At 59.0% G+C, this 17,590-nt stretch overlaps 3 protein-coding genes across 3 annotated transcripts in view; all 3 read left to right on the top strand.

The window, feature by feature from the left end:
• The first annotated feature begins 3,113 nt into the window (after positions 1-3,113).
• On the top strand, positions 3,114-5,319 carry LOC100471579 (histone H1.0). Its single transcript, XM_002914540.3, has one exon. The coding sequence runs from the start codon at positions 3,381-3,383 to the stop codon at positions 3,963-3,965; it is 585 nt and encodes a 194-aa protein (XP_002914586.1). The 5' UTR covers positions 3,114-3,380; the 3' UTR covers positions 3,966-5,319.
• Positions 5,320-5,417: 98 nt separating this feature from the next.
• GCAT (glycine C-acetyltransferase) lies at positions 5,418-14,194 on the top strand. The gene is made up of 9 exons (XM_002914541.4): positions 5,418-6,049; positions 7,500-7,630; positions 8,666-8,767; positions 9,242-9,388; positions 9,901-10,055; positions 10,193-10,275; positions 10,477-10,648; positions 11,078-11,199; positions 11,483-14,194. Exons 1-9 carry the CDS (start codon positions 5,854-5,856, stop codon positions 11,632-11,634), a joined length of 1,260 nt encoding a protein of 419 aa, XP_002914587.1. The 5' UTR covers positions 5,418-5,853; the 3' UTR covers positions 11,635-14,194.
• Positions 14,195-16,458: 2,264 nt separating this feature from the next.
• The window catches only part of GALR3 (galanin receptor 3), a 1,821-nt gene continuing 689 nt past the window's right edge, over positions 16,459-17,590 (top strand). The window contains exons 1-3 of the mRNA XM_011218873.1: positions 16,459-16,824; positions 17,078-17,088; positions 17,398-17,587. Of these exons, the coding sequence (XP_011217175.1) occupies positions 16,459-16,824; positions 17,078-17,088; positions 17,398-17,587 (567 nt within the window). The remainder of the gene's footprint in view (positions 16,825-17,077; positions 17,089-17,397; positions 17,588-17,590) is intronic.

Consider the following 17,590-nt stretch of genomic DNA (forward strand, 5'->3'; position numbering starts at 1 on the left):
AAAACTTGACCCCTGGCATTCTCATGCAATTTAGATTTTTCCATACAGGTTTTCATTCCACCCTCACAACAACCCCAGAGGGAGGTAGGACAGACGATGGCCTATCACCTTTTTACAGGTGGAAACGCTGAAGCCTTTTTTTGACACATGGAAAAACACCGGAGAGGCCTGGGCCCCTCCCCGCGTGACTGGAGAGACGATGTGTGACCCCCCTCCCCACGCCGGGGGCGGACCGGCGGTTCCGAGGCTCGAGAGGGTCCGGGGCGGGAGGGGGATGGGGGAACAGCGCGGGAACTACATTTCCCAGGAGGAGTTGCCCGCAGCTCTGTGGCTCCCGGGTTTTTAAAGGGCTCGCGTAAAAGGGGGTGGGGGGGAACTTTCGCAGGCTGCCAGCCGGAAAATGGCTCGGCGCTCGGTGCGGACCCGAGAGCGGGCTGCGGGGGTGCCCGGCCCGAGGCAAGAAGCCCCCAGGCCCTGCAGTGTCCGCCAGGCGAGGTGAGGCCAAGCCAATCTGGAGGCAGCCTTTCCTCATCTTGTCCCCCTTGGCCTCGGACTCTGCGCCCAACTACTGGCCCCCTCCTTTCTCCTCCAGTTCTAACTGGGGCGGGCGGTTGGGGCGGTGAATCCCGCCGCCCGGCAGGACCTGGGCTGTCTGCCGGCGGGAAGCCCCCGCGACTCCGAGGCGACCCCTTCCTCCATTTCTGGCTTCAGTTCTGGGAGAGAATTTGCAGGTCTCTCGGATGGTCAGGGATATGGGATGTGAGAGCTACAAAACGAAGGGAAGACCTGGGGGCGCCGGGAGATGAGCCTCACGGTGCGCCCCCATTTCCATCCTTCCGAATCCCGCGGCCTCCACGGTAAAATGGGTATAATCAGGGGAGTGATCACGTTGGCTGCCTCCCTAGGCTGGAGGAGCAAAGAATCAAGAAACGAGTGGAGAGCAAGCACTTTGCAAACTGTAAGGCGCTGTGTAAATAAAATTGTTTCATCATCGTGCCAAAGGATTCATCTAGTCCTTATTTTAAGACACCCAGGGCCGTGGCGTTGGGGGGTGGGGGTGTGTGTACACATCTTGGATCCGGGGGGTGGCTATTTGGATTGCCTATTTCCCCCTCCAGATCTTAGTGGGGAACCAAAATTGTCTTTGTAAATAACTAAAACAAATCCACCAGAATGTTGTGTTTTCAAATCAGGAAACTTCGGGGTAATTGACATCATCCAAATAAGAACCTTGACCTTTTGAACTAACCTGGCCCTTCGTGGCTTCCCTTCCCTGCCTGTGCCGCCAAGACAAGCTGGTGAGAAGGCGTCTGATAGCGAGTCTCAGGCCTCCCTCTCCCGCCTCCCAATCATTTGGATTAATCCATCCCTTGGTGTTCCTGGGGGAAACCTATTAATTTCCCTGGCCTCAGAGACTCCCCAAGTCCAGTAGGAGCCCTTCCCCCCAACCGCAGCTAAGACCCCTCCATCCCCCACCTAAACCCTCCAACCATCCCCCTCTCCCCTCCCCAACAGCCAGTGTCTGCAAACAGCTCCCGGACCATTCCAGAGACACGTTCATCATTTTGACCAGCTATAAACCCCCACTCCCAGGGTATTGTTTAAATGAAGAGTGCCCTGCCTCTTCGCTTAGGGAATAAAAGCGGGTTTGTTGTGGGAGGGGGCTTAGGGAGGGAGCATTACAGAATCTCAACCCAGAGTCCCTGCCAAGCGGGCCCTGCATGTGATTAGAATGTGTTTCACAGACAAGGGGTCCCAGGAACTCTGGGGTCTCTTCTGATAGCCTCTGGGCCCCTAAAGTCCATCGGAGCCCCTCAAGACTCCCTTCAGACGGTGACGCCCCTCGTTCGCCTCATCTATACCTGCCAAGCAGCACGGAAAAGATGTATACATTTTAACAAAGACATCGCATCCTCCCAGCAAAATGGCGGTGGTCCCGGCCACCGCTCCCTGAACAACTGCACAATTTCCGAGGATTAGTCAGGACCCAAGGAACGCGACCCCCCTCCTCCACCTATCCCCCAGCGCCCTGTTTTCCCAAGTTCCCAAAGCACTCAGGGCCTCTCTTTATCCCAGGGGCCCCCAGGACAAGTCTCTTGTTGGAGACTTTGGGACAGCTCCTCCATTGCAGACCGCCCCCCCCCACTGCCTTCAAGGGACCTTGGGAGGGGGACTTGACCCCCAAGCTGTGCCTCAGGGGTGGAGACAGCAAGGTTCTCCCTCTGAGACCCCGAAACTCCTAGGCTGAGAGAGGCATATAAATGAATTCCCGATTAGGATATATAGGCAATGTGGGGGTCTTCGAGCAGAGGACTCGGGAGACCTCTCCTCATTCCTTCGGGGGTCCCAGGCAGTAGAGGGGGTTCGGCCTCAGGAGAGAACCTCCACGCAGAGGTCAGGGGGCACTCTGGGGGAGAGCCGGCAGAGAAGGGGGAAGGGACAAAGTTTGAAAGTGCCCTTCCAACTCTTCCAGGGAAAGTTTGCTTAGGGGCCCCAAGGACAGAGAAGAGGGAGAGGTGCGGGGGGCCCGGTGGCGGGATGACCCCCGAGAGGTGACCGGACCCCGGGGGAGCGACCCCTCCCCCCTGTCCCGGCTCGGCCCGGCTGGGAGTCGCCCGGCTCGGGGCAGCGTGTGTTAGTTGGGGCCGCTTTCCAGCCGCTCCGCCGGGCTGGGGGGTCCCGCCGCGGGCCGGGAGCGGGCTCTCCGGTAGCCCCAGGGGGGAGCTTTGCTACGGGGGGTTTCCCGCACCGAGGCTCCCCGGGCCCTCAGAGCCAGCCCCCCGCAAAGGGGAAATGTGCAGGCGCATCAGCGGTCCTCGGCGCCGTTTGGGGCGCGTGGCGGGCGCGGGGGGGCGGCGGCCGGGCCGGCAGGATGCCCGGCGGGGGAGCCCAGGGAGCCAGGCAGCGGCCCCGGGCGGCGGCTGGGAGCGGGAAGGCCCGGGCCGGGGGGAAAGGTCGGATTTGCTCGGCGGAAGAAACACAGATGGCGGCGGCGCGGCGCCATTCCGGGCCGGGAGCAGGCAGCCAGCAGCCCTGTCCTCACCGCGGTCCGCCCGCCGCCGCTAAATACCCGGATGCGCCGCCCGAGCGCCAGACGCGGAGCTGGGAAAAGGGAGGCAGAGGAGGCGGAGGCGGAGGCAGAGCCCGAGCCGGAGCCGGGCGCCGAGACCGAGCGACAGACCGGCGGGGCTGGGCCACGCAGAGCCGGCCCGGCGAGTCTTCCCGCGCCCCGAGCCAGGTCCCTGAGAGCCGGGCCCCGGACTGGCCCGGGAGTCAGGAGGAGCGCCAGAGCCCATCCCGAGTAAGGCTTTCCTCGGTCTCCGACGAGGGCTGGCCCTTTTGAAGGCGCCTCCTTCAACAGCAGGACCGGACAGGCCACCATGACCGAGAACTCCACGTCCACCCCTGCGGCCAAACCCAAGCGGGCCAAGGCCTCCAAGAAGTCCACAGACCACCCCAAGTATTCAGACATGATCGTGGCTGCTATCCAGGCGGAGAAGAACCGCGCTGGCTCCTCGCGCCAGTCCATCCAGAAGTACATTAAGAGCCACTATAAGGTGGGTGAGAACGCCGACTCGCAGATCAAGTTGTCCATCAAGCGCCTGGTCACCACTGGGGTCCTCAAGCAGACCAAAGGGGTGGGTGCCTCAGGGTCCTTCCGGCTGGCCAAAAGCGACGAGCCCAAGAGGTCAGTGGCCTTCAAGAAGACGAAGAAGGAAGTCAAGAAGGTGGCCACGCCAAAGAAGGCAGCCAAGCCCAAGAAGGCTGCCTCCAAAGCCCCAAGCAAGAAGCCCAAAGCCACCCCAGTCAAGAAGGCCAAGAAGAAGCCGGCTGCCACGCCCAAGAAAACCAAAAAACCCAAGACTGTCAAGGCCAAGCCAGTCAAGGCATCCAAGCCTAAGAAGGCCAAACCAGTGAAGCCCAAAGCCAAGTCCAGTGCCAAGAGAGCCGGCAAGAAGAAGTGACAATGGGGCTTTTCTTGTGGACACTCCTGCCTATCTATTTTCTGTAAATACTTTTCTCTTTTCTTCTCTCTTGATCTTCGTCTGCAGTCCTTTGCCCCCTTCTATTCTGACTTCATAAGAGACAATTTGGATTCCTCAGAAATTAGGGAATAATTCATTTTTCCTTAACAGTCGTGCAAGGACAGCAACCACAAATCTCCTCTCTAATGATGAGAATGTACTTACATTTTGTTTAGTTGACTTGTTATTAATCTACTTAATGGGTTTAGGGACTTGGGTGGGTCTGTGTGTTTTGTTTGATTGGATGGTTGTTCTCTATGAAGGTAAAGGGGCGGGAGAGAATGGGCAAGGCCACTCGTTCAGACTAGATGAGGGGGAGCCCGGAAATGGGAAGGTTTGTAGGGGTAGGTTTAAGGTGAGCCGGCCTCCTCTAGGTTGCCCACCCCTTGTGAGAGTTTCAGAACCTTAGTGGGGAGAAGGAAGAAGGGGTGGTAGCAGCTGGATGGCAAAGGAGGAAGGTGGGGAAAAAACCCTCTCCGGGCTGACTTCCACCTTCCAATAGTGAGCAGTGTGTGTGGGGGGGTCCAAATCCAGTTCCCTTCTCACTGTTAGTGTGCCCCTGTGGCCTCCCCTATTGTCCTAGAGAAGGGGCGGGGGGGTCAAAGTGACAGCTGGTCTGAGAAGCTCGGGCTTCTCACAGCTGGAAACTAGCCATTGGGGGGGGGTCTTTGTGGCTTCAGAAAGTCTGTTAAACGGGGGTGGAAACTTTGGGGGAAGGGTGGGGACTCAGACAGCCAAGTGCCTCAGTGTGCCCTGTTAAAACTTGGGTTTTTCCACACAATTGGGTTGTATCATAGGACGACTTTTTTTCCCTTTTCCCCCTGGTTTTTGGTTCCTCCGGTATAAGAAAAGAGGTGGTTTTGCTTGGTGGCCTGGAGCGGCTCCAGCCCTGCCACCCGCCACTTAAAACCGTCCCGACCTCTTTACTTTCGAGTCTTTTATAAAAGTAGTTGTAGATGGGGGAGGGGGAGTGGGCGGGGAGCGGACGCTAAGACCTACTGCGGTCGATTTTGAATTGCTAAGTAGTTGCACAGAGCTAGGTGTGTGTGTGTGTGTGTGTGTGTGTGTGTGTATGTGTATATATACATATCTAGGGCTAGTACTTAACGTTTCACACCCGGGAGCTGGGAGAAAAAAACCTGTACAGTCGTCTTTTATTTTTAATAATATAGGAAAATGCGCACTTGCGCATGGTCCACCCCCCTTTTTTTTAAACAAGTGTTATTTGTGCCGGGAAGAATTTGCTGTCTTTGTAATTTTAAAACTTTAAAATAAAATTGAAAAATGAAAAAAACCTGAGCGGTGCATTTTTCCTCACTTTAAAGGCTGGAGACGAATGCGGAGCAATCAGGCAGGCGAGCTGGGATGAAATCCTGGGGGCGTTTGCACCTGCGAACGGGGGACTGTTCCAAGAGTTCCACAGGAACCGGGAAAGAGTACAGAGCGTGCCTCAGCCTGCTTCTAGGGTCTTGCCTTTGGGGTCCAGGGTGCACCCCCCTTCCTTCCGAGAGCTGGGTGTGGAGGCAGGGGATGGGAATGGGGGGGTGGGGGGCTGGGCCCTGGGACGCACCACCCTTCGCCGTGTCGCCTCCCTTGCCCCCTACACGGAGCGCTCTAGTCTCCACTTAGACATCAATCCACTTTCATCCGCAGCGGGTCCCGCCGGGCCCCGCGCCCCCCCCACGCCTGGGCCCGCCTCCCCGCCCCTTTCACAGCTCTCTCGCTCCGATTGGCTGCCGTGGCCCGGCCCCCCGGCCACAGGACCAGGCGGCGGCCGCGGTGCGCACTGTCCCTAGGCGCCCGAAGTGTTCGGGTGAAGGTGGGCACCATGTGGGCCGGTCGCGTGCTCCACGCTGCTCTCTCCGCAGCCCCCCTCAGCCGCCGCGCGCAGTCGGCGCTGACCCAGCTGCGTGGCGTTCTGGAGGAGGAGCTAGAAGCGATCCGCGGGGCTGGCACCTGGAAGAGCGAGCGGGTCATTACGTCCCGGCAGGGGCCGCGCATCCACGTGGACGGCGTCTCCGGAGGTAACTGGCCCCTCTTGGGAGTCGTAGGACCTGGCGGGGTGTTCGAAGACCCTTGTTCCAGGCCTGCGCTGGAATGGGCAGAGGGCGGGTGGGAGTACCTGCACCACGTAGCCGCTGGCGCCTTACCCAGTCTATCAGGCTGACTTTACGGCTTCCCAGGGTTAGCTGTAACCTAGTGAAACCTGTTCCACGGCGGGAGGTGATTTGCTGTTGGGCACCTTCTCGACTCAGAGGGTAGGGCTGGAGGGAGACCCAGTCCTGTGAGAACGTGAGAGAAAAAGAGAGGCATCCAGTTGGCCCCCACCTGGCTGCTTCAAGGAAGGGTGGTGGGAAGGCGGCGGCCGGCGAGCAGCCCTGCATTTCTCCAGCTGCTACTGTGTGCGGGTCCCCACCACCTGCGGCACGTGGACTCCTGCAAACCTCGGAGTGCGGGAGTAACCAATCCCATTGTGCAGACAAAGAAGCTGAGGCTCAGAGATGTGAAATGCCTTGCCCGAAAGCCCCTGCTAGCGGCCGGCAGAGCTGGGCTTTGGTCCAGATTCTCCCATATATTGGAGCTGGAAGGTCAGCTAATGGGTCAGAGTCACAGTCAGCAAGAGGCCCCCCCGCAGCTGCAGGAGTCACACTGTGAATTAGCCCACTGGGTCTGTCTAACCAGTGGTCACCACCTGCCTTGTCTGTGCTGGGCCCCAGGTGGTGCTGGTTATAGACTCCCAAACCAGCCTTCTGTTCAGGAAAGAGGCCTGGAATCCCTGGTGCTGTTGTATTCATTTGTAAACGGAGGTTCCAAAAAAATCTCTGCCTCCCTCTGCACCCCCACCCCCCACCCCCGCCTGGGGGAAGCTTGGAGCAGGTCAAAAGATGGGAAATGAGGAGACACAGGTTCTCATCTTGCTTTTGGCCTTTACAGGCCTCAGTTCCCCCCTCAGGTCAGCTGTGTTCACTCTGGGCTTTATAAGTCAGGAGTTGAGGTCTCAGAGAAACCCCCACAACCACACACTTGAGGCACCTGATTCTGTACCAGGCAGCAAAGTCAGCTGTGTGGAGTCAGGGCCACGGCGGGCCCCTGAGCCAGCTCTCTTCTACCCGCAAGGGAACCAAGGCCCCCGTGAGGGGCTGCCGATAGTCTTCAGGGACAGGAGAAGCCTGTGAGGTAGGGCTCCGTTCCTCATTGGGTGGAATGTGATTTCACAGCCAGAGTCTAAACTTCCACCCTCAGGGTCCTTTCCTGACCCTCCCTCTCCTGTAGCTGTTGGATTCTGTACCTCCCAGAGGCCCCTAGTTCCCCATCCTGGCCTCTGCCCCCTAGTGGATTGTACTGTGTGGTTGTTGCCTTCTCAAGGGTGAATCCCAGTTCGTTTCCTCCCTGAGTCCCCAGGGCCTGGCACTGACGCTTTTCCAGGCCCTTTCTTGCCCTGAGCTGCTGTGTCCATACTGTCCTCCACCTCAGGAATCCTTAACTTCTGCGCCAACAACTACCTGGGCCTGAGCAGTCACCCCGAGGTGATTCAGGCGGGTCTGCAGGCCCTGGAGGAGTTCGGAGCCGGCCTTAGCTCTACCCGCTTCATCTGCGGGACCCAGGTACACAGTGGCTGTTGTGGGGGTTGGGGGGGGTGCCTTGTCCCCAGCGTGGGGCACTGACCCCAATTGCCTGCTTCCACAGTCAGCAGGGCTGGTTTAGCCAGCTCAGCTCATCCCAGGGCCCGGCACACGCTCTTAGCCTAGAGCTATACACCAGAAAGGCGAGGTCAGGCTTCTGTTGCATTGCAAAAGAAACTTTCCCTCTCTGAGCCTCCCTTTCCCCACCTGCATACAAAAATGCTTCGAACAGAGCCTGGTACATAGTCTTGTTCAATAAATGTTGATTGTTTTATTGTGTAAATGTTACAAAATAAACATATAAGTGTGAAACTTACAGTGCTTACTATGTACCAGGTACTGTATTAAGAACATTACAGATATTAACTCAGTAATGCTCCTAACAGTCATAAGTGATAGGTGATATTCTTGTCTCTGTTACAGAGATGAGGCTGCCGAAGCCCAGAGAATTCCAGTGACTTACCCTAGGGCATGCAGCCTGTTATGATAGAAGTTTAACCCAGGTGGCTTGGCTTCTGACTACTTGTGATTATTATTACCCATCTTCTCAGAAAGGGGACAGTGAAATGAGTGTCAGAAGCAGGACTCCTAACTCCCAGCCAGGGCGCTTTCCAAAAAAACCCTCACCCTGACCGGACAGCTTTCAAATTTAAGAATTTGAGGCCCAAATGAACCTACATCATCCTTTTCTTTGCCATTAAGCAACCAAAAAAAGGACTTAGTTTGATGTCAGGAAGACATCTTCCCTTGCCATCATCACCCATAATTCCTCATTAGGTCCCCATTACAAACGAAGGTCCAACAGGAAGGGATACCTAGCAAGCCCCTGATTCCTCAGGGAGAACCATCTGCCAGGTTCCTGTCGGCTCTGGGGGAACCCTGGTGGTGAAGAAAGAAGGGAGAGACCAAGGCTGCAGGCCTTCTGTGCCGAGCCTGTGACCCTCTAAGCCTCTGTCCCCAGGACTTGTTTCATGTGACCCCGAAGGCATTATCACCTGTTTCCCTCTGTTTCTTTAGAGCATCCACAAGGATCTAGAAGCAAAGATAGCCTGCTTTCACCAGCGGGAGGATGCCATCCTGTATCCTAGCTGTTTTGATGCCAATGCTGGCCTCTTTGAGGTGTGTGTGTGTTGGGGGAAGGGCACAGGTGGGAGTTGGTGAGGACAGCTAGGCTGTGGAGGAAGGCTGGGGGTGAGCAGTGAGGAGAACGTGGCAGAATGCCACTGCCATGCCTAGAGACTCCACTGCCCTTTTCTTATGGAGGCTAAGGTTGGGCCATGTAGGTGCTCCCAGAGGAATCCTGGGACCTGCAGGGGACCAGCTTCCAGGGCACTGGGGAGATAACTTACATCAGCAGCAGGAAAGCCGGAGATAGCTGGGACCAGATACTCGCCTGCTCTCACAGGAGCTGGTCCCTGGTCCAGCCCGGGCTGTGGGGCCCTGGTGACCCAGATAAAGGCAGATAGGGGCTCCGGGCCTCCCTGCCCAGAGGAATGCCCTGGATGGCAGTGAGATTTTGACTCACATAGACATGGGGAGGGAGAACCCCCTAGGTGGTTGGGCAGTAGCTGTACTCCAATTGTTTTCTTCCAGGCCCTGCTGGCCCCGCAGGACGCAGTCTTGTCGGACGAGCTGAACCATGCCTCCATCATCGATGGCATCCGTCTGTGCAAGGCCCATAAGTACCGTTACCGCCACCTAGACATGGCTGACTTGGAGGCCAAGCTGCAGGAGGCCCAGGTGGGGTGAGGCCCAGGTGGGGCAAGAGCTGGGCTTGTCCTCAGCCTCACCACTGGTGAATGCACTGAGGCTTGGAGGGACCAACATTGCTCTCACAGAACATGAAAGTTTGAAACAGCTGAGATTTGAACCCAGATCCCTCCGCCCCAAGGCTTTATTCCGTTGTACCATGCCACCTTGAGTTCTAGCAATCACCGTATGTGTGGCAGGGCCTGCTGGGCACAAGGGTGGGATGAGCTCCAGGATAGAAGTGGCCCCAACCCACCCTCCCTCTCCCAGGGGAGACTGAGCTCTTCTCACTGGTCAGGACTGCCGTGGAAGAGGTGGGCAAGGCTCAGGGAGGCACAGATGAGGGGCAGGCTGTGCCAACCCCAACACAGTAATGCTTATGCGCCCACCTCTGTGCCAGACCCTGGGCAAGGTGAGCTCTCAGAGCCCCAAGCAGCACAAAGACAGGGAGGATTGGCCCAGCTTGGGACACCAGCCATCCCCTGTCCATGGCTTCCCTGCAGAAGCATCGACTGCGCCTGGTGGCCACTGATGGGGCCTTTTCCATGGACGGTGACATCGCCCCCCTGCGGGAGATCTGCCACCTTGCCTCTCGATATGGTGCCCTGGTCTTTGTGGATGAATGCCACGCTACTGGCTTCCTGGGGGCCACAGGACGGTGGGAGCACGCTTCACCTAGGGCCTTGGGTCGGGTTTCTGAGGGTGGGTGGGAAACCGGGAAGCCGGCCCCTCACCTAACCCATGGTCCCTGGGTACTCAGGCAGCCAGTGGTGGCAGTGGTAGCTTCCCTTGCAGGGGCACGGATGAGCTGCTGGGTGTGATGGACCAGGTCACCATCATCAACTCCACACTGGGGAAGGCACTGGGTGGAGCCTCAGGTACCGATGGGGTCGTGCCCCTGGGGTCCGCTTATCCACATGCAGGGCCCGGGGGGGGGGGTGTGTCTCAGGGTAGGTGGGGAGGGGAGAACTGGGACCATACAGAAGAGGGCAGCATGGACTGTCCTCTCCGGAGGGGCACGGGGTAGGCTCTGGCACCTGGCCTTTGACTCCCACCCTCACCTCTGCCCTTGTCCTCAGGGGGATACACGACAGGGCCCGGGCCCCTGGTGTCCCTGCTACGGCAGCGCTCCCGGCCCTACCTCTTCTCCAACAGCCTGCCACCTGCTGTCGCTGGCTGTGCCTCCAAGGCCCTGGACCTGCTCATGGAGAGCAATGCCATCATCCAGTCTATGGCAGCCAAGACCCAGCGGTGCGGTCCCTGGCAGGGGTGGTGCAGGATGGGGGTGGGGGGAGCTGGTAAGGGCCTGCCCCCGTGTGCCCGCCCAGGCCTATAGGTTCTGCCTCTGCCCACACACATGTCCCCAGCAGATCGCACTGGGACTCAGCCCTTTTAACCAAGGGCTGCCTGCCCGCGCACCTCCCTCTTCTCTGTCTCTTCCTCTTCCTGCCATTTCCTGGTACATTTCTCTGTCGATGACCCTGTGTCTCCCCATCTTGTATAATCCTGTCTTTTCACTCTCTGTTTTGGTCTGCCTGTTCCTCTGCTGGGCTCCCCATCTGCCTCTCTTGGTCCATCCTGCAGACTTGGGCACAGATCTTGGATCACGTGGTCATCAGGGGTGGGTGTGAACACTCCACAGCCCTCTGGCCACCGGTGACACCCAGCTTGTGCCCACAGTTTCCGCAGTAAGATGGAGGCTGCCGGCTTCACCGTTTTGGGAGCCAGTCACCCCATCTGCCCTGTGATGCTGGGTGATGCTCGGCTGGCTTCTTGCATGGCAGATGACATGCTAAAGAGAGGTGAGGAAGCTGGGACAAGGGGACTGGTTATGGGTCCTCAGAGAAAAGAGGAGGGAGCCCCTATACTGTGAATGCTCCCCCATACCCTCCCCCTACTAGCCCTGTTAGAGCCGCTATCTGTCCAAGCTGAAAATCCCAGGCCATGACTCAGTCACATGTCTGTGAGACCTTGGGCACTTGCCTTGCCCTCTGTGACCCTTAGGGGAGTAGGAACCATGTATCATGTCTCCCAAAGCCTGTGTGGCTTTGGTGAGCCCCAGGTTGACCCTTTCCACCTTACCAGGCATCTTCGTCATCGGCTTCAGCTATCCAGTGGTCCCCAAGGGCAAGGCCCGGATCCGGGTGCAGATCTCAGCAGTGCACAGCGAGGAGGACATCGACCGCTGTGTGGAGGCCTTCGTGGAGGTGGGGCGGCTGCATGGGGCACTACCCTGACCTGGCTGGTGCCAAGCAGAGCCAGGATCGCCCCTCCTTCCACATTGACAAAAGGGCCCTTTGGTCAGCCCAGGCCAGAGGCTCTGAGCCCTGCCGCAGTCCTGGGGCTGGGCTGGGGCAAGGCCTGTGCTTGTGGTCGAGAGTATCAAGCAACAGTGTGGAAACGGGCTGATATGTTGGTGTGCTTTATTCTCTCTGGGCAGGCCCAGCCCTGGGACCCTTGGAAGAATCAGGCAGGAGCTGGGGCTCTGAGGGCAGGCTCCTGGGTCTCCTAGTAGATCTCAGAGCTGACCACCTGCCCCAGGTTAAGATGAGACCCAGGCAGTGGGGAGAATGTAGGCAGGGGCCCCCCAGGTGGCATAACTGGATTCTGTGCTGCTGGAGAGGACGGCCGCGCACCAACCCTGCGGGCCCTTTCCCACCTCACCCACCCCCCTTCTCTTCGGCCCCCGGGGAACGCCTTGTGTTCTGCTCCCCATCCAAAGGATGGCTTACAGCTGTCCAGATAGGAAGGGGCTGAGCACCCAAACCTATGTGTGGAAGGAGAGGCAGAGGATTCAGGCCCCCAAGGAAAGAATGTGGGTCACTATTGGAAAGGCCTCTGATAGTCTGGAACCATGTATTCTAGCCCACTTTGTCCCTGACTCTGTGGCCTTGGGAAAGCCCCTTCACCTATTTGTGCCTCAGTTTCCCTTACTGTACCAAGAGCGGTTGTTAATTGATAACTGGGGTCCTTCCATCCCGCTCGTTTCAAGGTTTGCTGATCAGCCACCAGGGGGCGCAGCGAGCTCAGGCTCTGGCTGCTATCGTCGTGTCCGCCCCAGTTTCCAGGCCTTGGACTCAAACACCCTGGCAGCCTGGCAGGCAAGGCTCTCGGAAGAGCGATTTGCTGCTGCCAAGGCCCCATCCACACTTGTCCCCAGCAAAAGGCTCGCTGCTCCCCTAGTGGACATGATGACAACCCCCTTCCCATGGTCGCTGTCCCTGGTCCTTGTCTCTTCACTGCCCTCCCCACTCAGCTTTACAGGCACGGGGTGGGGGGCCAGGCGGGATCGGTTCGGATTCACCGCAGCTCCAGACTCAGCGTGGTGTGGCCTTGGGGAGCTCGTACCTCGCTGGAGGTAAGGCAGGGAGGATGCAAAGGCCCTTCTTAGTTCACGGCAGGGAACGAGGACCCCCCTCTCCGTGCCCTCGAACCCGCAGCCCTGCCCTTAGTCAGGATGTCAGGATGGATGGTCTGGGAGAGCGGCAGGGATCCTAACTCTGGGATTCTGGGAGTCCTAGCTTGTGGTTCTGCAGGAGCTTGAGGCTGGGCTCCAGGAGCTCCAGGTGCTGGGAGATGGCAGCCCCAGGGACGAGGACCGCTGTGGCCAGGGCAGTAGCCGGAATACTTGGCGCGCCTCTGCCACGGGGTAGTGTACCTGGCGCAGGCGCACTGCTGCGGCAGCAAGTGCACGCAGCCTGGCACCAGCCCCTGGCCCAGCCAGCAGTGTCAAAACTGCAACTTGCTGTGCGCGATCCTACGATCCGCGTAGGCCGGCGGGTTACGCGTGGTGGCCATAAGCAGCCACCGGGCAACGCATTCCAGCAATACGTGTGGGGTATCCAGCGGGGCCAGAAGGGCGGACCCAGGTCCACCCGCCAGCGCCTCCACGCGCCGGCTCTTCCTGTGGCTCCCGGGCGCCACGGCTGGCGTTGCGCCCCCCGGCGGCCAGCGTAAGCAGCGCATTGCCGCGGTAGCGCGCCACGCCGTCGGTCAGCTCGCGCCTCAGCTTGCGGGGCTGCGCCGGCGGTTGGGCTCCATCCGCCGCCATCCAGGAGGGCCGGTAGGAAGCACCAGCAGGCGCCGCAGCGGCTCCGGGCACACGTGCTGTGGGTTGGACTGGCGGTGGCCCGACGCCCGCGACGGCCTTAGAGCCGCGCGGGGCGGGAGGGCCGGCAGCGGATCAGCCGCACCTCCGCCTCCAGAGACCGCGCCCATGGCGCGCGGTCCACGTCTTCTGCGTCGGGCTCGGGGTTCAAGGCTGCGGCCTCCTGGTGCAAGAGGAGGAGGTGGCGCCAGGAATGCTCTGGGGCTCGGGCCTTGGCCTTGACAACGCGTTCTTCCTGCCTGTCCCACGCCGGCCCTCCCTTCTTACCGTTATCAGTCGCTCAGCCTCGCCCTAGCCCTGTAGCAGCCCATCCAGAGCCTTACCCTGGGCCAGACGGAGTTTTCGGGCTGGAAGAGCCCAAAAGGAGGGGGGATAGTGTGTCAGGGATTTCGGGGACTTTCAGAATCAGGGTGGTTGTAGACCTCTGACAGTCAAGGGTTCTAAAATCCCAGTACACTGGGGTTAGAATCCTACAATTCTGCACTTCAGTGATCGGTTGTAACCTTCTACCATTCTAATGCCTTGAATCGATTCCAATAGCTCTGAATTCAGGACAGTCTAGGTATGACTCCTAATATCTTCTGTTTAGTGAATATTTCTAAAAATTCGGGGATGCTCTGGGGCGCCTGGGTGGCACAGTGGTTAAGCGTCTGCCTTCGGCTCAGAGCGTGATTCCGGCATTATGGGACCGAGCCCCACATCAGGCTCCTCTGCTGCGAGCCTCCTTCTTCCTCTCCCACTCCCCCTGCTTGTGTTCCCTCTCTCGCTGGCTGTCTCTCTGCCAAATAAATAAATAAAATCTTAAAAAAAAAAAAATCCAGGGATGCTCTGCATGTGAGGCGAGTGGCATCAGGCTTTCAAGAAACACCTCTGAGCGCTCAGGAAAATCCCAGGGGTCTGGGAGGAGCTAGTCCTGAAGAGTCTCTTCCCCAGCTCCTAGGGCGTTGAATGCAAGTCCCGGCTCCATCAGTGTCCCCTCAAACTATTTTCTCTCCCCTTTCACAGACTTCCTATTAACCTTCCCCCCAGCCTCCCAGCTTCTAGAAAGACCACACGCAGTCCCTACCACCTCTTCTCTCCCTAAACTCATTGCAGACTCTTGCCCCCATTACACTTGTCCAGTTTACCAACAACCTCACTGTTATGAAATCCAGGGTACCTCGTTTCCCCGCCCCCATCCCAACTAGTCTCTCTCTCTGGAAGCATTTGGCCACGTGGCCTACTTTTCCAAGAGTTCCAGGCCAGAGCCCCATTCACCAAGATGGATGAACCTCGGCTTTTTCCTGGACAAGAGGGTCCTAAAGTTGTGAAGTCGTTCCCCTTCTGTCCATCCTTTTCACCCCAGGCCAAAATAAACCAAACTAAATGGACAGACGTGTTCCTGCCCTAAAACTTTCACTGGTTCCCCATTGCCCTCAGGCTAAAGCCAAAGTCTTTGGATGGGCACAAACCCCTCCATCTCCAGCCAGACTGAACCTCGAACAAGCTTAGGAAAGTTGATGGGCCCCAGGACTCTCAGGGACTGGGGGAGGAGTCCTGTCTGGTCTCCAGAAAAGACTCCTATTCTGCTTTCCTAGCCTAGGACACCCCATTCAAGATGAGGAATCCTTTCTGAGCTTGGATTAGAGCCCTACTTGGAGCAGAGAGAGGGAAGACGGGGAGTGAATCATTAGGCTGGAGGTGGGAGTGCCAGGAATGGGCTGGGCCCTGGGCACAGAGGGGTTAACTCCAAAGCGAATCTCAGAGAGCGAGATCAATGGGTTAGTCACTGCAGAAAGAGGCAGAAGCAACGCAGGGAGGCAGAAAAGAGCCAGGCAGAAGAGCATGCAACCCGGGGGAAATCAGGGACCGAGGAGGAGGTGGCCGGTGGCTACTCCGGAGGGAGTGCCCAAGTCTGGCTCAGCCGAGGAGGTGCCTTAAAGGAGAAGAGGGAGAAGCGGGAGGCAGACCCTCACCTGCAGGAAGGCGCCAAGGGGGCAGCCACTGAGCCAAGAGGCAGCCTCAGTCTGGCCGATTCACCCAGGACCAAGCCGGGCCCGGTGCCCAGAGTTGAGGTGGGTGTTGTCCATCCTGAGCTTCAGGGGGCTTGCTGCATGCTGGGGGCTGGGGGCGCAGATATTGTCTTTCTTCCCTCCACCCTGCCTGCCCTCCCCCCATGCCCTTAATTTGTCCCACCAACCCAGGGGTCCCAGGCGTGCAGGGGGATCCACAGGTAATAGCTGATACGGGCCGAGGGGTGGAGCAAGGGTGAGAGCGGGCACAGCGCGCGTAAATGCACGCACATGTACTTGCACGGGGTCAGAGGCACCACCTGTTACACGATGCCAGCCTGGGAGTCAGGGTACCAGGGTGGCAAGAGCCCCAGATGTGCCACTCAAAGTGTGATATTCGCCTCCCATGTCCCCTCTCTGAGCCTCAGTGTCCTCTTGTGCAAAGAGGGGGCAGTGACCTATATGGTTTTCCCAGCTGTGCCACTGTGGGGCTTTCACAAAACCGGACTTTACCATGACTCAGGGATATCACCCGTGTTTCGCTGACTTTGACCCATGTCTCAGACTCTTCCCCGAGCATCAAGCCCCCATGGAGAAGTAAGGTAGATCTATCAGCCCCTTGGGTTGGGCTTGCCCCTCCCCCATCTGCCATGTGCTCAGCCCATTCTGCCGGGAGGTGTCCATCCCCTAATCGTCTTCCATGGGGGTGTTCCCTGGGGAACTGAGAAACCCGCCTCAGACACGTATGCCATTGTGCCAGGTTTGCACAAGTGGGTCTCAGGGATGACTTTTGGCTGTCTCCCCACTCCCGCCTCCATCCCTCATGAGCTCCCCGCCCAGGAGACCTGGCCAGGCCCAGGCCAGGGGCCCACATTGAGACCCCCTGGGTCAAGTGACCAGAGCCCTGAGCTCCTGTCTGAGGACTCCGGCTTCTTTTCCTCAGGTGCCCATCGGCTGAGGAGATGGCAGATGCCCAGAACATTTCGCTAGACAGCCCGGGGGGCATGGGGGCTGTGGCGGTGCCTGTGGTGTTTGCCCTCATCTTCCTGCTGGGCACAGTGGGCAACGGGCTAGTGCTGGCCGTGCTGTTGCAGCCGAGCCCCAGTGCCTGGCAGGAGCCGGGCAGCGCTACGGATCTGTTCATCCTCAACCTAGCGGTGGCCGACCTCTGCTTCATCCTGTGCTGCGTGCCCTTCCAGGCCGCCATCTACACGCTGGACGCCTGGCTCTTTGGGGCCCTCGTTTGTAAGGCTGTGCACCTGCTCATCTACCTCACCATGTACGCCAGCAGCTTCACGCTGGCCGCCGTCTCGGTGGACAGGTGCGCTGTGCCTGGGACCTGGCGGGGACTGGGCTGGGGAGGGAAGACCTTAACAGGTTCCTTAGGAAGGAAAGCACGGGGGACCAAGAAGGGAGATGGGAGGGAGAGAAAGAACAGCTCTCCGGCCCCCACCAACAAGTCTCTGGGAGCCTGCCTAGCGTGCTCGAGGGGACCATCCTGCCCTCCCCCCAACTCCATCGTGAGCATGCAGAGGACAGCTCTGTGTCTTAAGTGCCGGCACAGAGGCTGGCACGTACTAGGCTCTCCGTAAGTGTACATGAATGGCAAAGAGAACACGTGAACGAATCCATCAGTTATTTTATTACCGCCCACCACACCTAGCCCAGGCTGTGGGCATACCTGCCTTGGTCGTTCCAAACGTGGGGTCCAATCCAGGCTCACTCTCTAGCTGATGACCTTAGGCAAGTCCCTTCCCTCCGAGCCTCTCACCCAGCCTTGCTAGGCGCCAGGCACTGCGCTCAGCGCTTGGCGCGTTACCGCCCTTGACCCTCGCCGCCACCCCGCGAGGCAGGCGCGGAAAGCCAGGCCGCCGGCCCCCGGTGCAGGGGGGGCGAGGGAGCGCGGGGCGCTCGCGGGCCCTGCGCACGCCGCGCAACGCCCGCGCCGCCGTGGGCCTCGTCTGGCTGCTGGCGGCGCTCTTCTCGGCGCCCTACCTCAGCTACTACGGCACGGTGCGCTATGGCGCGCTCGAGCTCTGCGTGCCCGCCTGGGAGGACGCGCGCCGGCGCGCCCTCGACGTGGCCACCTTCGCC

The sequence above is a fragment of the Ailuropoda melanoleuca genome, chromosome 15, assembly GCF_002007445.2.
Source record: "Ailuropoda melanoleuca isolate Jingjing chromosome 15, ASM200744v2, whole genome shotgun sequence".
Lineage (NCBI taxonomy): Eukaryota > Metazoa > Chordata > Mammalia > Carnivora > Ursidae > Ailuropoda > Ailuropoda melanoleuca.

What these genes read in the sequence shown, in the direction of transcription:
- LOC100471579 (XM_002914540.3), top strand. Translation starts at nt 3,381, where the DNA reads ATGACCGAGAACTCCACGTCCACCCCTGCGGCCAAACCCAAGCGGGCC.
- GCAT (XM_002914541.4), top strand. Translation starts at nt 5,854, where the DNA reads ATGTGGGCCGGTCGCGTGCTCCACGCTGCTCTCTCCGCAGCCCCCCTC. An exon ending in CGTGGACGGCGTCTCCGGAG is followed by an intron (nt 6,050 to 7,499) that starts GTAACTGGCCCC and finishes CCTCCACCTCAG; the next exon opens with GAATCCTTAACTTCTGCGCC. An exon ending in GCTTCATCTGCGGGACCCAG is followed by an intron (nt 7,631 to 8,665) that starts GTACACAGTGGC and finishes CTGTTTCTTTAG; the next exon opens with AGCATCCACAAGGATCTAGA.